At 33.8% G+C, this 15,030-nt stretch overlaps 1 protein-coding gene and 1 long non-coding RNA gene across 5 annotated transcripts in view; both read right to left on the minus strand.

Moving 5' to 3' along the window:
• Window positions 1–200: 200 nt before the first annotated feature.
• LOC145247531 (uncharacterized) lies at window positions 201–758 on the minus strand. The gene is made up of 2 exons (XR_013863277.1): window positions 630–758; window positions 201–422 (listed from the first exon to the last, which is right to left on the minus strand). It is a non-coding gene; the product is annotated as an uncharacterized LOC145247531 (long non-coding RNA).
• A 1,084-nt stretch (window positions 759–1,842) lies between these two features.
• The window catches only part of LOC145247530 (uncharacterized), a 204,434-nt gene continuing 191,246 nt past the window's right edge, over window positions 1,843–15,030 (minus strand). For all 4 annotated transcript variants that reach the window (XM_080109360.1, XM_080109356.1, XM_080109358.1 and 1 more), the window contains one exon: window positions 1,843–1,943. In XM_080109360.1, the coding sequence (XP_079965486.1) occupies window positions 1,939–1,943 (5 nt within the window). In that variant the 3' untranslated portion in view covers window positions 1,843–1,938. The remainder of the gene's footprint in view (window positions 1,944–15,030) is intronic.

Consider the following 15,030-nt stretch of genomic DNA (forward strand, 5'->3'; position numbering starts at 1 on the left):
AACAGACTAGAATAAAGTAGTTTTATACATACGTATTATACTGGTTCTCTTTTCTCGCCGTCAAAATAAACAGCCATCAGCAATCAATAAGCAATAATAAGCCATCATTAAGCACTAATAAGCAATCATAAAGACATTGTGCGAAAGAGGATGCCGCAACCATGTAGTGAGATTCAAAGCAAGGAAGATGTCCAAACGAATCAGATTAAAATAAATATTTTATTGCTAAAGAATACATTTTTTAAAAATAATTATTTAATATTTTATTCAGTGTAATTATTGGTTTTTATTTACTTTTTTAGAAATAAGGCAGAAAAAGGCCAAAGATAGATTGAAGTTGGGTAAGTATTCAAACGCAATATATATATATATATATATATATATATATATACTTTTTATTTGTTTTACATAAGCATGCATCACTATGTCGCTACACATTCGTGAGCATGTTTTGGTCAGCCAGTTATAAGAAATTAGAGACCTTTTCAGGCGATATTGCTTATACAAAAGTTTAGTCAGTAAATTACTGACTGAATGTTTGTACAATCAATATCGTCTGAAGAGGTCTCTAATTTCTTCTAACTGGCTGACCGAAACATGCTCACGAATGTGTAGCGACATAGTGATACTTATGTAAAATGAATAAAAAGTATAGCTTGCTCTACTTCGGTATTGAGCACTTTTGTATTAACCTCGTTATACTTCATTGGTCGCTTCACCTCTGAAAAACATTAAACTACATTTATATATCTATATATATATATATATATATATATATATATATATATATATATATATATATATATTAATTGATCATTTAAGTTCAAGTATATTGTTATCATAAATTAAAATCCAATATTTCTCCAAAAGTGCTTAATACGTGTTTAGAACTCACAAACAATTAACTAAAATTATATAAATATTGTAAGGCAGTCATTATTCAAGCACGTCTGATTAAACACGACAGTTATTCTTTTTTCCGATGTCTTTGGATATCTTTTCAAGTCGCCGAGCACTCATTCTTATTTCAGCTGGCATGTTATATATTATGGCGCCCAAAAGTTGTGGTTCAGCCATATTCTACTCAAAAGCTTTCTATCAGTACATCCGATCGTCGTCAGAAGAAATTAAAAAAAAACTAACTATAAATACACCAAGCCTCAAAAAAAAAAAAAGAAAAAGAAAGAAAACGCCAACAATAACAATCGCTCCTGACGACGATCGGATGTACTGATAGAAAGCGCTTGAGAAGAATATGGTTGAACAAGGTTGAACAACAATTTTTGGGCGCTATGATATGTGAATCATGTCTGCTGAAATAAAAAAGACCTCTCGGCGAATTGAAAAGATATCCAAAAACATCAGAAAAAAAAGAATAATTCTGTCGTGTTCAATCAGACGTGCTTGGATATTGTAAGGAGTCTACGCAGATTGATCGACATTTTGACATTTCTATGTCTCGTCAGGACTCCAAATAACTTTTGCAGTCAGAAAATTAATCATAGAAATGTTGAAGCATTGATCGATCTATTTAAATTCCTTAGAATGTTTATATATATATATATATATATATATATATATATATATATATATATATATATATATATAAAATATAAATATATATATATATATATAAAATATAAAGACGTTTCCTTTTCAGATTAAATATGTTTTTAACTCATTTAAAAGTGTTTTTTAACATGTTTTATTAACTGTTTGCTCATATATATATATATATATATATATATATATATATATATATATATATATATATATATATATATATATAAAAGCTTTAAAGAATAAATTGAAGGAATATCCAGGTACCCAGGTGTGTGTAGGGGGGATAAATAGAAGAAAAAAAGAGGAGGAAGAAAAAATATATAAATAAAAAAGAGAATTTGTATGCTTCTTTCTTCTCTAGACTCTGGCTGAGTTTTAATCTGAAAAAAAAAAGAAGATCGTCATTACTATTGTTACTCACTAGGAGTTCTCACACACAGATCATCATCAAAGATCACTCACTGACAACAACGTGTGGGGTTCCCTGGAGTCTGTGTGACAATAAGTCTCCTCAGATATCCAGTACTATCCACCTGCTTCAATAACCTTTGCCAATTAATTTGCATTACCGCAACAGCCGTTTACCATTGGTTTCTCGCTAGCACCGACCTTTGGTCCTCACTGATATTTGAGTGGAAATAGGCCTCTTTGCACTTATCCAGTGGAGGTCTGGTTAGTGCCTTCTCTCCTCTGTTTTTCCATCTTCTTTGATCTTTTCAGAACTATTTGGTGTAGTGCCAGCCAATACAGACGCTACATTGTTTTTAAGGGGAAGAGCGTAGTTAACTTACAAAATTTTGGTTTCAATGTTATTGACTCCACGTGGGGTTCTGTTGCTGCTGCTGCAGCTGTTGCTATTATTATTATTATTATTATTATTATTATTATTATTATTTATTTATTCACTACCGGTTTTCATATAATTTCTCACTGGCAATAACAATCAGGTTTTCCTGGATTCTGAGTGACAACAAGTCTCCCCAGATTTCCAGCAATCTTTACCTCTTTCAATAAACGTTACAAATCCTCTTGCATTAACACAACAGCCGTTTACCATTGATTTCTTACTGATAATCATCATAAACCGTCTCTGGAACTTAAATGACAATAAGTTTGCCCAAGATTCCAGTGGAGGTGTGGTTGGTGCTGTACCCCATCAGTTTTTACATTCTCTTACAACTTTTATAATCAGGTTGTGTGATGCTAGCCGTAGTTGCTGCCAATATCTGCTTTTGGGGGTGGCACATAGCTGTCAGATGATGGGATTTCTAGCAGTATCAATTCCCTTAGACTCATTCAACAGCTACATCGATAGGAGACGTGAATAGAGCGGTCAGCGTTTTAGTTTCGATTTCAGCTAATGGCACCCAAATCATTTTTTTTTTTTAAATTTTTTTAAATCAGTACCATATGTTAGGTACAATATAATATTCAATAGAGAATTGGCTCTGTGGTTATAAATACAAAATCTGTATGAATTAAATATGTTTCAACGTATTTTACGACTCGGCACGGCCGGGCGCTTCCTGCCAAAACTTTCATATTTCTTTCTTATGGATATCACGTATGATAATGTAATCTAATCAAAGTTATAGATACTTATCCTATATCCCCTGGCTAATGTAGCTTAAGAATATTTAGGATTATTGAGGGGAGGGGGATCTGTTGGGTCACTTGCTGAGATTAGACTTGATTGTTATTTTAATCAGGAAAAAGCGAGTTTGAAAATTCAGTTAATTTTTAATAAAAATTTTTAAAAAATAAAAGCAAAATTTATCAAGTTGACAAGAAAGTTCTTGCGGTTTTTAACTTTTTAATTTAGATGAGCATATCTCGGCTCCAACAAAAATTAATTGATCGAAATAAGCACCACCCGAATCAACATATTTCGGCCAACACAAAACAAGTGTATTTATGCTAGCAACGTAAAAATCTTGCAATCTGGTGGCGATGAAGTTGCTGAAGCATTTCTCATGCAGAACGGTTTTTGAAGCATTTCTCATACAGAAAGTTGCAGAGATGCTTGAAAAGTAGTAGTCGGTTGGCTAGAGGCCTGAAGAGTATGGCAAATAAGGCAGAGTTTTACAACCCAATTCATTCAACATCTGCATGATCGGTTTAGCAACATATGATCGGGCACTGTCATGGAGGAGAATTAAGCCTTTTCTGTTGACTAATGCTGGGTGTTGTTGTCGAAGTTTCTGATGCATTTCATCCATTTTTTGACAGTACTTTTCCGCCCTAATGGTTGGACCTGCATTTAAAAACTTTCATGAATAGAGACCGGTTGCAGACTTTCTTTTGGTGGAACTTTGGCTTCAGAACTTCGTTAGCATATAACCACTGAGTTGAATGTCACCAGTTGTTGTAAAGAACCCACTTTTCAACGCAAGTCACAATCCGGTCGAGAAATGCATTGTTATTGTTGTGTAGGTTGTCATTCAATTCATTTATCAATTTTTTTGTCTTTCCAATCTCCTCAAGTGGTTGGAAATCGTCGTATACATTACGTCTAATTCAGAAGCAAGTTTTCGAACAATTGTGCGTAGATTGGCTTCGACTAAGGTTATAATTGATCGTTGTCAACATCCGATGGCTGACCACTATGCTTATCATCTTCAAGACTCTCGTCACCGCCACAAAATTTCTTAAACCACCATTATACTGTGCATTCAGTAGTGGTTCCTGGGCTAAATGCTTCGTTGATACTGCGAGCTGTTTCAGCAGCTTTTCAGCCTAGCTTGAATTGAAATAAGAAAATTGTGCGAATTCGCTTTTTTTCCATCTTGTATTCAATGATCTGAAAAGAAAACATAATTGTCTTAAAATGATTGTTGTTTAAATAATTAGACAGAGCGAAAAACGGTCTTTAAAATGATATATAAAGTAAAGGTATTACAATGAAAACTTATTTGAAAATACATCATCTGAAATCTAAATTAAAAATTCTGCAAGAACTTTCTTCTCAACCTAATTTCTCTCTCTCTCACACACACACACACAGATTGTATAGTATTACTGCAAGTGAAATATCCTCCCCAGCATTATTTGAGTATATCTGCTAGTATCTATATAATTCAGTATCCAAAATATTACAAATTACGAGGGGTGTGCAATAAGTAATTCCCCTGACCCACTTCCCATAGCAGTAGAGCAACGAAACTTGGCACAGTTATTAGTCTTTCTCTACATAGGAACCACCAAGAGTTATGCATTTCTCCCATCGTTTGATGCAGCTCTGGAGACTGTTTTTGTAGAAAACCCCAGGTTGGTCCTCCAACCACGACGTGACTTCAGAAATCAAGGCTGCATCATCTGGGAAACGCTTTCCTTTCAAAAACAACTTCATGGCTGGGAAGAGGTGAAAGTCAGAAGGTGCAAGGTCAGGAGAGTAGGGAAGATGGGGAAGGATTTCATAACCATACGCCCATGCTTCTGATCTGGCAACATGCGATTTGTGGACTGGAGCGTTGTCCTGCAGGAGGAGGGTACATTGCTGATCTAGCCCCGCCTCTTGATTTTGATAGCCTCCCTTAATTTCCTCAAAAGTGAAGCATAATAGGCTCCTGTAATTGTGGTACCCTTTGCCAGGAAATCTGTCATCACTACTTCGTCCTGGTCCCAGAAGACTGTGAGCATGACCTTGCCAGCAGAGGGCTGCACCCTTGCCTTCTTTGGAAGTGGTGAATCCAAGTGCTTCCACTGCATTGATTGGGCTTTGGTCTCTGGATCATAGTGATGCACCCAGGTTTCATCCTGTGTAATCAGTCTTTTGAAAACTTTGACTCATCTTCTTGGCACATCTCCAAATTCATCCTCGAGCACTCAACGTGTTCTCGCTTCTGGAATGGTGTGAGCAACCTGGGAATCTATCTGGCAGACACCTTATGCATATGCAAATGGTCATGAATATTTTCCACAGACCCTGTACTAATCTTGACATCTTGAGCTATTTGGCGAATAGTAATGCACCGATCTTCCAAAATGGCAGCCTCAACTTGATGGACAGATGCCTCATAAATGGCAGAAGGGGAGGGGGCGAGCAGGTCTGGGAGCTGTTTCCACAGACTTCCGGCCATGTTTGAATTCACGATGCCAGCGTTTTACAAGGTCATATGATGGGGCATTATCCATTTTTTTCATTTCATCAAAAGTCTCCGGATCACTGCTCGACATTCAACAGGCTCCATCTCACACCTGACTCAGTTCAAACACCTGTAAAACAGAAACCACAATTAGTTCAGAGCTGTAATTTGCTACATAACCCGTACAGACATAAATAATTGCACATGCAAAATTTCAGCTAGATCAGACAACTGGAAGTGGGTCATCGGCATTACTTATTGCCCGCCCCTCGTATATCTTCAAAGATTTGAGATATAATGGGGAAAACAAATTAGAATGTAGTAGTGTTGGGACGATTAATCTGTATAGGAATCGGAAACTTTTTGCTTAAATTCCGATGCCTAAAACGATTCTTTCTATCGGATTTTTCTTTTTTTTTGGTTTTGTTTAAAACTTAAATTTTTCTATGATCGTACTAATAATGAAATAATAAATATTGATTTTTACCAGCAAAACAAAAATCTATCAATCATTGCCCCCACAAGTATTTTTGCGTATGTTACATGGGTTTTTATGTTAATCCAAAAATGAAAAATAAAGACAAACAACAACTCTATCACCAAATATCTGAGATTTTAAAAGAATCGGAATCGGTATTTGTATCAGAATTTGGAAAATATTCAAATCGTCCCATCACTAATAAATAGTTATGCAATAGATTTTCCATAAACAAATACACAGGACGACAGTGACAAGCAAGATATGATCCCTTTTGATTAATGATTATCTTTCTCTCAGGTAACGTGAAAAGACAATTTTGACTATAACCAGAATGCTTTTATATAGTTATACAATAGTTTCCAAATCTAATACATATTTCATAAAGTACCAATAAAAAGGATTCACAATCAGTTATGGGCAATAACTTATTTGCACTTGTTTCGGTATCCATCTTGGATCGGTTGGGACGGCTCCATCCGGAAAATTTACTGTGTTCCGAACAAATGCGATGGTTCATATGAATAGTAGATGTGAGTGCTAGCCAACCACGGTTGCAACCGATAGAGACAAGGACCCAGGACCAGTTTCATCGTTTGGAGATAGGTCTTCAGTTGGCCTCTACGTCATTATTTCCAACCTTGAAGAGGGGCTGGTTCAGTTGCTTCATGGATGAAATCATCTTGGTGATGACGAACAGCATGATTGAACGAGCAAAGATGTCTCGAGAATAGAGTTTGTTGTGGAGAAGATATTTTGCAGTGAGAATGAACAGTGGTATTTGAGATGAACTGTTGCCAGCAAACACAAAGGATGCAATGTAAGCAGTTTGTAAATAAATACGCGTTTAATTAAATAATTCCCAACACTCAAGAGGGAAGATGTATTTTATCATTGTATACTTTGAATACGGTGATTGTGAAACCCGGCTACATTTAATACCCTAGATGCAGCATGTGTGTTTGCAATACAGTATTATACTTTGTAAGTGGTATATGTTTAATTAAATAATTCTCAATAAGAACATCTCAAGGATTAATAGGTTGTTTGCTTTCATTAACCAGGTTTCACAGCTCTCGTTCATTCCACAATGTTCACCATTACGGGCAATAATGAAAACACAGTGAATCAATGTTGATCGAATGGATCAAAAATAAAAAATAAAAAAACTGCAGTTAACATTTTTATGTACTACTTCATGGAAAACACAGAGCTCATAAACCGTTTGCATTTTACATGGGAAAACTATGTTTAGCCATGCATGTCATGAATTATGGTACAACGAAAGTAAATTTCTTATGATGCAAAAATGAGAGAAATACACAATAAAACAAACAAACAACAAAAACAGGTTCAAAAGTCATGCAATAAAAAAACGGTAAAAGAAAAACAATGCAAATTATTATCGAATAGATAAGAAATCTTTGCACAATTAAAAAGCAATAATAAAAATTATCAAATTACAAACCAAGAATCAAATGTAAATTCAGCCACCCAGTTCTGTTAGCATTTGAAAGGAACAGATTTAGTCTGACACCGTATCTGATCTCACACAAACGTGCCATGCTTTCCCAAACATAAACATAGTAGTAGTAGTAGTAGTAGTAGTAGTAGTAGTAGTAGTAGTATACAACTACTACTACTACTACTACTACTACGTTTTCCTGGTTGTTGTTCTAGTAGCAGTAATATTTTTTCCTTCCTAGTCTGTACTTTTATTGAAGGTACTAGCTGTGTATACACTGACGAAACATATTGCCGGGTGAAGGGGCAAGTCACATACTACTGAGGATACACTGAATACTCCAATTTGTTACGAAAACTGACCACATTTTGGATTTAGGAAAGCATAAAACACATCCATCGTTATCTATGAAAATCAAACGTGAAGTAACTCTCAGAGCTAAAATAAATAAGCTTACTTCCAGTTTTAGATGCAACTATTGCCATGTATTAACAATTGTAAATAAATTAAATTAAAAATAAATTAAATAAATCAACTTTAAGCTTACTTCCAGTTTTAAATGCAACTAGTGCCAGATATTAATAATTAAAAATAAATTAAATTCAATATAAATTAAATTAAAAATGAATCAAATAAATCAACTTTAAGACATATTTCTAAATAGAACAATTAAAATGATTCCATTGCAACAAACACTTTATAAAAGCAAGCTAATTATTAAAATAGATTTTCTTTAATGTAATATGCAGATGAGGTTAGATTTTTCTTGAATAAATAGAATATACATAGAAATCATGCTGGAATAAAAATGTATATAAGTCTGTTTTCAGTATGAACATTAATTTGTAAAACAGTGTACCTTTTGTACATGTTAATCAAATTGTAAACAAGTAGACAGGAATATAATTTTATTATAATAGATTATTATTATTATTATTTTTATTTTTTATAAAATGCAACCTGAATATCATTTTCATTTTTTACATATAGAAATAAATTTATTGATCGCCCTCTCCTGCAAAAATATATTTTATTTTTCATAATTTTCCAGCTTTTTACTTAGTCTTAGTTTGTTTTCAGAGGAAGGCACCTAATCTGTTCTGACAGTTTGGGCAACGCTGGTATACGGGTCCTGCTAGTTTTTTATATTTTTTTTTAACTTCTATCTTAATCTAAAGAAACAGGACATTTTTGAGTAAAAATAATCGTTTTTCTGACCTTGAAAAAGATGTTTCTATACCGAAAATTTGGACATTATAAATGATTTTATCATTTAATAAATATTTTCATAACATTTCTTGGTTTTCAAAGATTTTCAATTTAACATTACGAAATGTTTTAGAAAGATGTGAAATACACTACTAGTCTTTTTGTTTATTTCTTTCTCCAATTGGGAATAAATATAACAAGATCGTAGATGTACATTTCTCTCTCCACGAGGGGTCGACCCGTTCGGGTTAATACCATCAGCAAAAAAATAAAGAGCAAAAATATTTTTATGAATAAGTTGTTTTGACAGACAGTGAAAGTTTCAGTAACAAAACAAAAAAAAAGATTACATAAAAAAAAGATTTAATAAAAACAAGTTGATAACATCATTCGACTTTCTAAATTTTCTAATTGAGCTTACGTGATGATATTTTCTAATTAAGCTTACGTAATAATGTTTTCTAATTACGCCTACGTAATAATGTTTTTTAATTAAGTTTACGTAATAATGCTTTAAAAAATGTGGCAAATTTGTTTTATTCATACGTGTCTATCTTTTGGTTACATTTTAAAGATGTAGCACATATGAATAGTGTCAGGCTAAACACGTTCCTTTAAGAGGTCAGCAGAACTTGGATATTGAAATTACAGCTGATTCTAAGCTGGAAAATAAATAAATAAATAAATATTTAAAAAAAACACCAAATCATTTAAAATTCTCATCCCGAAAAAAATCATCATAATATTCCATATTTTCCCCATGAAAGCAAAATAAAGAAAAAAAGTTTAAAATAATAATAAAATAATAATAAAATAAAAAAATAATAACAATTTATGAAGCAAAGGTTTTATAGGAAGCTATTGGATGCACAAAATTATCTTAATGATAATCAACACTAATTATCAAAACTATTTACAAAACATAATATACCTAGTACAACTTTTTAAATTATAACTTATGTAAACTCGAGTCCCTATAATAGATTTCAGGCAAAGACAAGCATTTTTTTAATTTTACGTAATACTACGTTTTATATAAAACTTTTAAAAATAAAATATTGTATATTACAGGGTGGGATGATAAAATTGTCGCCCTAGAAAAGACGGCATGATTCCATTTCTGTTTGATAAAAACCGATTTTCTTTTCCTGTTGCAGACCATCTATTAGTTGGTAAGCTGTGTACAAATTGTTTGAAAGTGACATAATGTTCAACGAGCGAGATTGGAGATGCGCCGCTGTACAACTCATGCCCTCTACTGATCCAAATTATGAGAAAACGACTATTGCCAGCACCCTCAAAATGCAAATCCAGACGGTTCAACATTTGAGGGCATGGCAGGGGTGATGAAAACAATGTCTCCGGCCACAGTTATGGTCTTTGGTGTATTTTCACGTGAGGGTCACATCATGCCACCTCACATCTTCGAAGTTGGCTTGAAAGTAAATGAATGAATGGCCTTGTGTCTAATCTGTTTTATGAAAAAAATTTTTAAATGAATATATTTTTAAAATGTTCCAAATAAATCAGAAAACAGTGGGCAGTCTATTATTTCGAAAAGGTTTCGATGGTTTTACTAACCAAATTTTTTATTTTTCTCCATTCGGCAATTCTCTCCAATGAGATTATTATCTACAGACATATTTATTGTTAGAAACAATGAAAATTTTAACCATTTGCGAAACCTTAAGTAAGATGGCCCCCTGGAGTAAATGTGGTATTTTGGTGACTGATGATTCTATTTAAGAGTAAAATAAACAGTTTTTAGTTATTGCAACAAAGGATGACCAACAATACCTAATTGCACCCCCCTCCACTTTTGAATGACCTTGTGCTTAATTTGTTGCTAACGTAAAGTTTTATATTTTGTGCGAATAAATATTTTAAAGTGTAGTATCTGTTCTGTTCAAAGATGGTGCAAATAATATTTTGGGGTTTCGGTTGACATTGGATATCCATAAAATGGAAATATGTCACAAAATCTGTGGAATTTCCACGGATCATGCTTGTAGATATAGAATGTCTTATCATATGCAATGTAATATACCTGAACACACACACACACACACATACATCTATATATATATATATATATATATATATATATATATATATATATATATATATATATAGTCATCTACATACATTACTGTTTCGCTGTTTCACAACTCAGTGTGGCTAGAGAGGCAACTGCCTCAAGCCAGGATCGAAACCTGAACGCCCAAATGACAGTCAATGACATATATATATATATATATATATATATATATATATATATATATATATATATATATATATATAGGGCGAAATATATATATATATATATGACAATCACGTTGACACACTGGTTCTCGCCAGATTACCGAAGTTGAGCAACGTTGAGCCTGGTCAGTACGAGTTGTGTGACCATTTGGGAAGGCTAGGCACTGTATGTACCACACTGAATCGGAATCGTAGAAATTTCCAGATTGGTATCTGGGGGGCGCATTAATTCACTAGGAGAGATGCACCCAACTTATTTGTCAAGACATGTGTCTAGTAGAAGGAAACTCTGGTGTAAAAACCTGTGGTCTACTGGATACTCTGTCCTGCGGCAGCCATCTGCACCGACAAAGTTTAGCAGTAATACCAAAAAAATGTGGTTGGCCTTCAGCATTATAAACAAATTATCTATGTGACTTTCCAAGCATCAACTTAGTCATTGTGGCGGAAGCTCATGCGTCAAAATTGACGGGGTTGTTCATTATATTGAGCGAAAATATGCTGCAGTATGGTGCAAAGATGACTAGAAAAATCTGTTTCATGTGAAAAGTTTGCATTCAATCCAGATATTTAAGTCAGTGTATTTATTGGTCATCTTTATAATCATATATATATATATATATATATATATATATATATATATATATATATATATATATATAAAGGAGATTAGAACAATAGTCTAAAGAGCTGAGTGTATTTTAATGTAACAGTGAAATTACTAGTTTAATTAAAATACAGGAAATAGAAAGTGCTCGTTGTAATTTAGATATATAATAAGCTCGATAGTTAAATGTCCTAGAGCTAATTCAATATTAAGTAATGTGATTGATAATTTAAAATTTAAAAATCAAATTATAATTAAATTAAAAATCCGTTTCATAAGATTTGATTTTGTTGTTGTTCCTTCTTATGAAACGGATTTTTAATTTAATTATAATTTGATTTTTAAATTTTAAATTACCAATCACATTACTTAATATATATATATATATATATATATATATATATATATATATATATATATTTAAACAAACGTTATTAAAGGCAACACTGAGCTTCTGTTTGATTAGACCTTTTTTATTTTTTTTATTTTTCTGATGATTTTTTTTAGTGTGTAGAACAAAAGAATTAATATAAGTTCCATGTGTAGTTCGAAGTTGACTGCAGTGGTGCTGTTCGTCTTGCAAAGAAGACATCATCAGGAGGGCAGTGTGAATATTATTGCAGGAGAGCTGGAAGGTTTTTTGTATAGTAGAAATGGTGAATGCATGCAAGCTGTGAATGCCCAGTTTGGAAGTGAGGGGTGCCCAGTTCTGTGGTCAATGCTGGGTCAGGTAGAGGGATGCAGGTTACAACAAGCACTTTTAGTGTGTTTTCACTGGATTGGAATGTGATTTGATTGAGGGAAGTCTTTTGCGTTTTAATGCATATAGCTTCAAGTATTTTTAACTTCCTGACGTTGGTTTTGTGGTGTATTATTTGTGTTGCTGACAAGAATTTCTCTAACTTCGTAGGAGGGGCAATTATGTTTTTTTGTTTTTTTGTAAATGTTGTAATATTATACTAGAATCTGTATTATGCATGGTAAGGTAACATGATAGAGTAGTCGTTGTATAACCGCCATAATTAACATAACTATTAGTTTTATTGTTGTTATAGGAGCTGCACTCTCTCAAGGGGCATTTGAACTTATAAATGACATTGGTTAAGTGTCGTGGTTTGAGGGTAGGAGAGGCATTGTAAGTAGTAAGTTATAAAAATATATATTCCACATTTCATTCTCGTGAGAATTCGTCAGTTTTTTATTTATTTAAATATATGTTTGAAAAGTTAATTTATTTGTTTTAAAATTTTATTTATTCACATATATGTTTAAACATTTTATTTATTTAAATATATGCCTGACGAATTCTCACGAAAATGAAACAACACGGAATATTCTGTGTAGCTTAATTGCCATATATAATATTATAACTTAGTACCTAGCTCTACCTATGTATTGAGCACTGTTGAAGTAAATACTGAAAATTTACACATAAAATTATATTTCCATATATTAATTTATGTGATTACATGAAGTAGCTATATATATATATATATCCGCTCCATCATCTAGCATGCTTTGAATCGATCTGTTACGCCAACCATTTGAAAAGGGAATTTTTCCGAAATTGATAATGGAATTTGTGGCAGACATAACAAGTAAGACATTTTACCAATACAACTGAATAAATATATGTATATATAAAATATATGTATGTACTTGCGAGCCTATCCTTGTTTTATCGTTATTTCCATGGCAGGTGCTTGTCTGAACTCCAATCTCTGGTCCCCCCTCACCAATCTTTCACAAAAAAACACCCGTCTAGCCGAATCCACAGTGAAAAATTTCCCCCACTCGTTATCTGTGCCTAAATCAAAACGTGGATTCCATGAACAAAGCTTCTTTCTTAGAACTGCACGCCTGTGGAACTCTGTTCCGCCTGCCTGCTTCCCACTTGACTACAACGTGGATGTGTTCAAGTCCAACATTAACAAATTCCTAATGAACCGCCTCCTTAAGTGTGACACTTAAGTCACCCGCACGTCGTCCAGTGGTGGAATGACCCCGGTTGTCGGTTCTGATGTTTCCTCAGCGATGATGTCAACGGCCGGTTTCCTGAAACAGACTTGTCATGCAAAACAATTGAAGGGACCAAGTCAATAAGCGTTTCTTTTTGTTTAAACTTCTTTGTATTCAATCAGGGTACAATCGCAGCTAGCTGTTTAGTTAGGGACTGGCCACTTGTTAACTGCGAGGTTTTCTCTTCTCTCTCCGACAGACAACTCAATTATCTACGTGACAGGGTCAATCGATGGGGGGAATCTTCGTTCGTCGGACCCAAGGAAGCAAAGCTCTCTCTCTAACTCTCTGACTCTTACTGTCAATCTCTCAAGGCTCGCTGCTTATATTGTGGGGGCGTGGACTGGGTCTCTTCCCGTTTCAGGTCGTTGGCCAATCAGAATTAAGGGATCACTGTCCGTCAAATCTTCGCCAGGCGGCCTATACCCAAAAAAGGAGCTGTCTTTCTTTCTCTGTTGGCATTCGGGTGTTCTCTAATGGAACTTTACAGGTCGTAAAAACAGAGATGCCCAACTTAATTATTTTTGAGAGGACATAAAAACAGCTGAATCCGATTCCACAAAGGCCACGCGTCTTTTCAATAGGGTCACTTATCGCCTCGCTGTTTGTCGACTGTTTGCCTTGTACATCGGAATTTCATTGGTATCCTCGCCACCCACGGGCTGTCATGGCCAATTTAACGTCATCACGTTCTCTCACCATAAGCTATGATCTTATCTTTTTTTCTCTGTCTTTCTTTCTCTTCCTTTCGTCGTTTACAGCTGCCTTTTTTTTCCTTTTCTTTTTCCACGGGTTCACCGCTACTCTTGGCCTTTTAGTCAGGATCAAAGTGCAGCATCTGTTCTTCGGATGCCGCACTTCCATTTCTTGTTCTCTTTCGGTGGAGGAGAAATCCTTCACGACTGGGACAATTCTTATTTTTGTACCCTTGAGCGTCTCTCAAAGTAAATACTTCATCAAATCTCCACACTAACGTAATGTACTTGCAATAACCCTTATCCCTGAGTGGCTTCCGGGCCTTGATAAATGGTGACCACTGAGTAAAAAAAAGCAAAAACTTATTGATTTGTAAATCGCCTCTTGTTCTCGTCTTCTCTTACCAACAACGACTATATTTCATTCCTCGCATTGTGATAGCCTTCTAAATCTCTACTATATATGTATATATATATATATATATACTAATTTATTTATACATATATATTTTTGTGTGTGTGAAAAAAATGGCAAATAAATTCACTGAATTAGCAATATAAATTAGCAACATAAAGCAGCAATATAAAGTAGCTGTATAATTGAGCAATATAAATTAACCATATAAAATAGCTATATAAATTAGCAA

This window comes from Euprymna scolopes, chromosome 25 (assembly GCF_053919585.1).
Source record: "Euprymna scolopes isolate OS-2025 chromosome 25, ASM5391958v1, whole genome shotgun sequence".
Taxonomy (NCBI): domain Eukaryota; kingdom Metazoa; phylum Mollusca; class Cephalopoda; order Sepiida; family Sepiolidae; genus Euprymna; species Euprymna scolopes.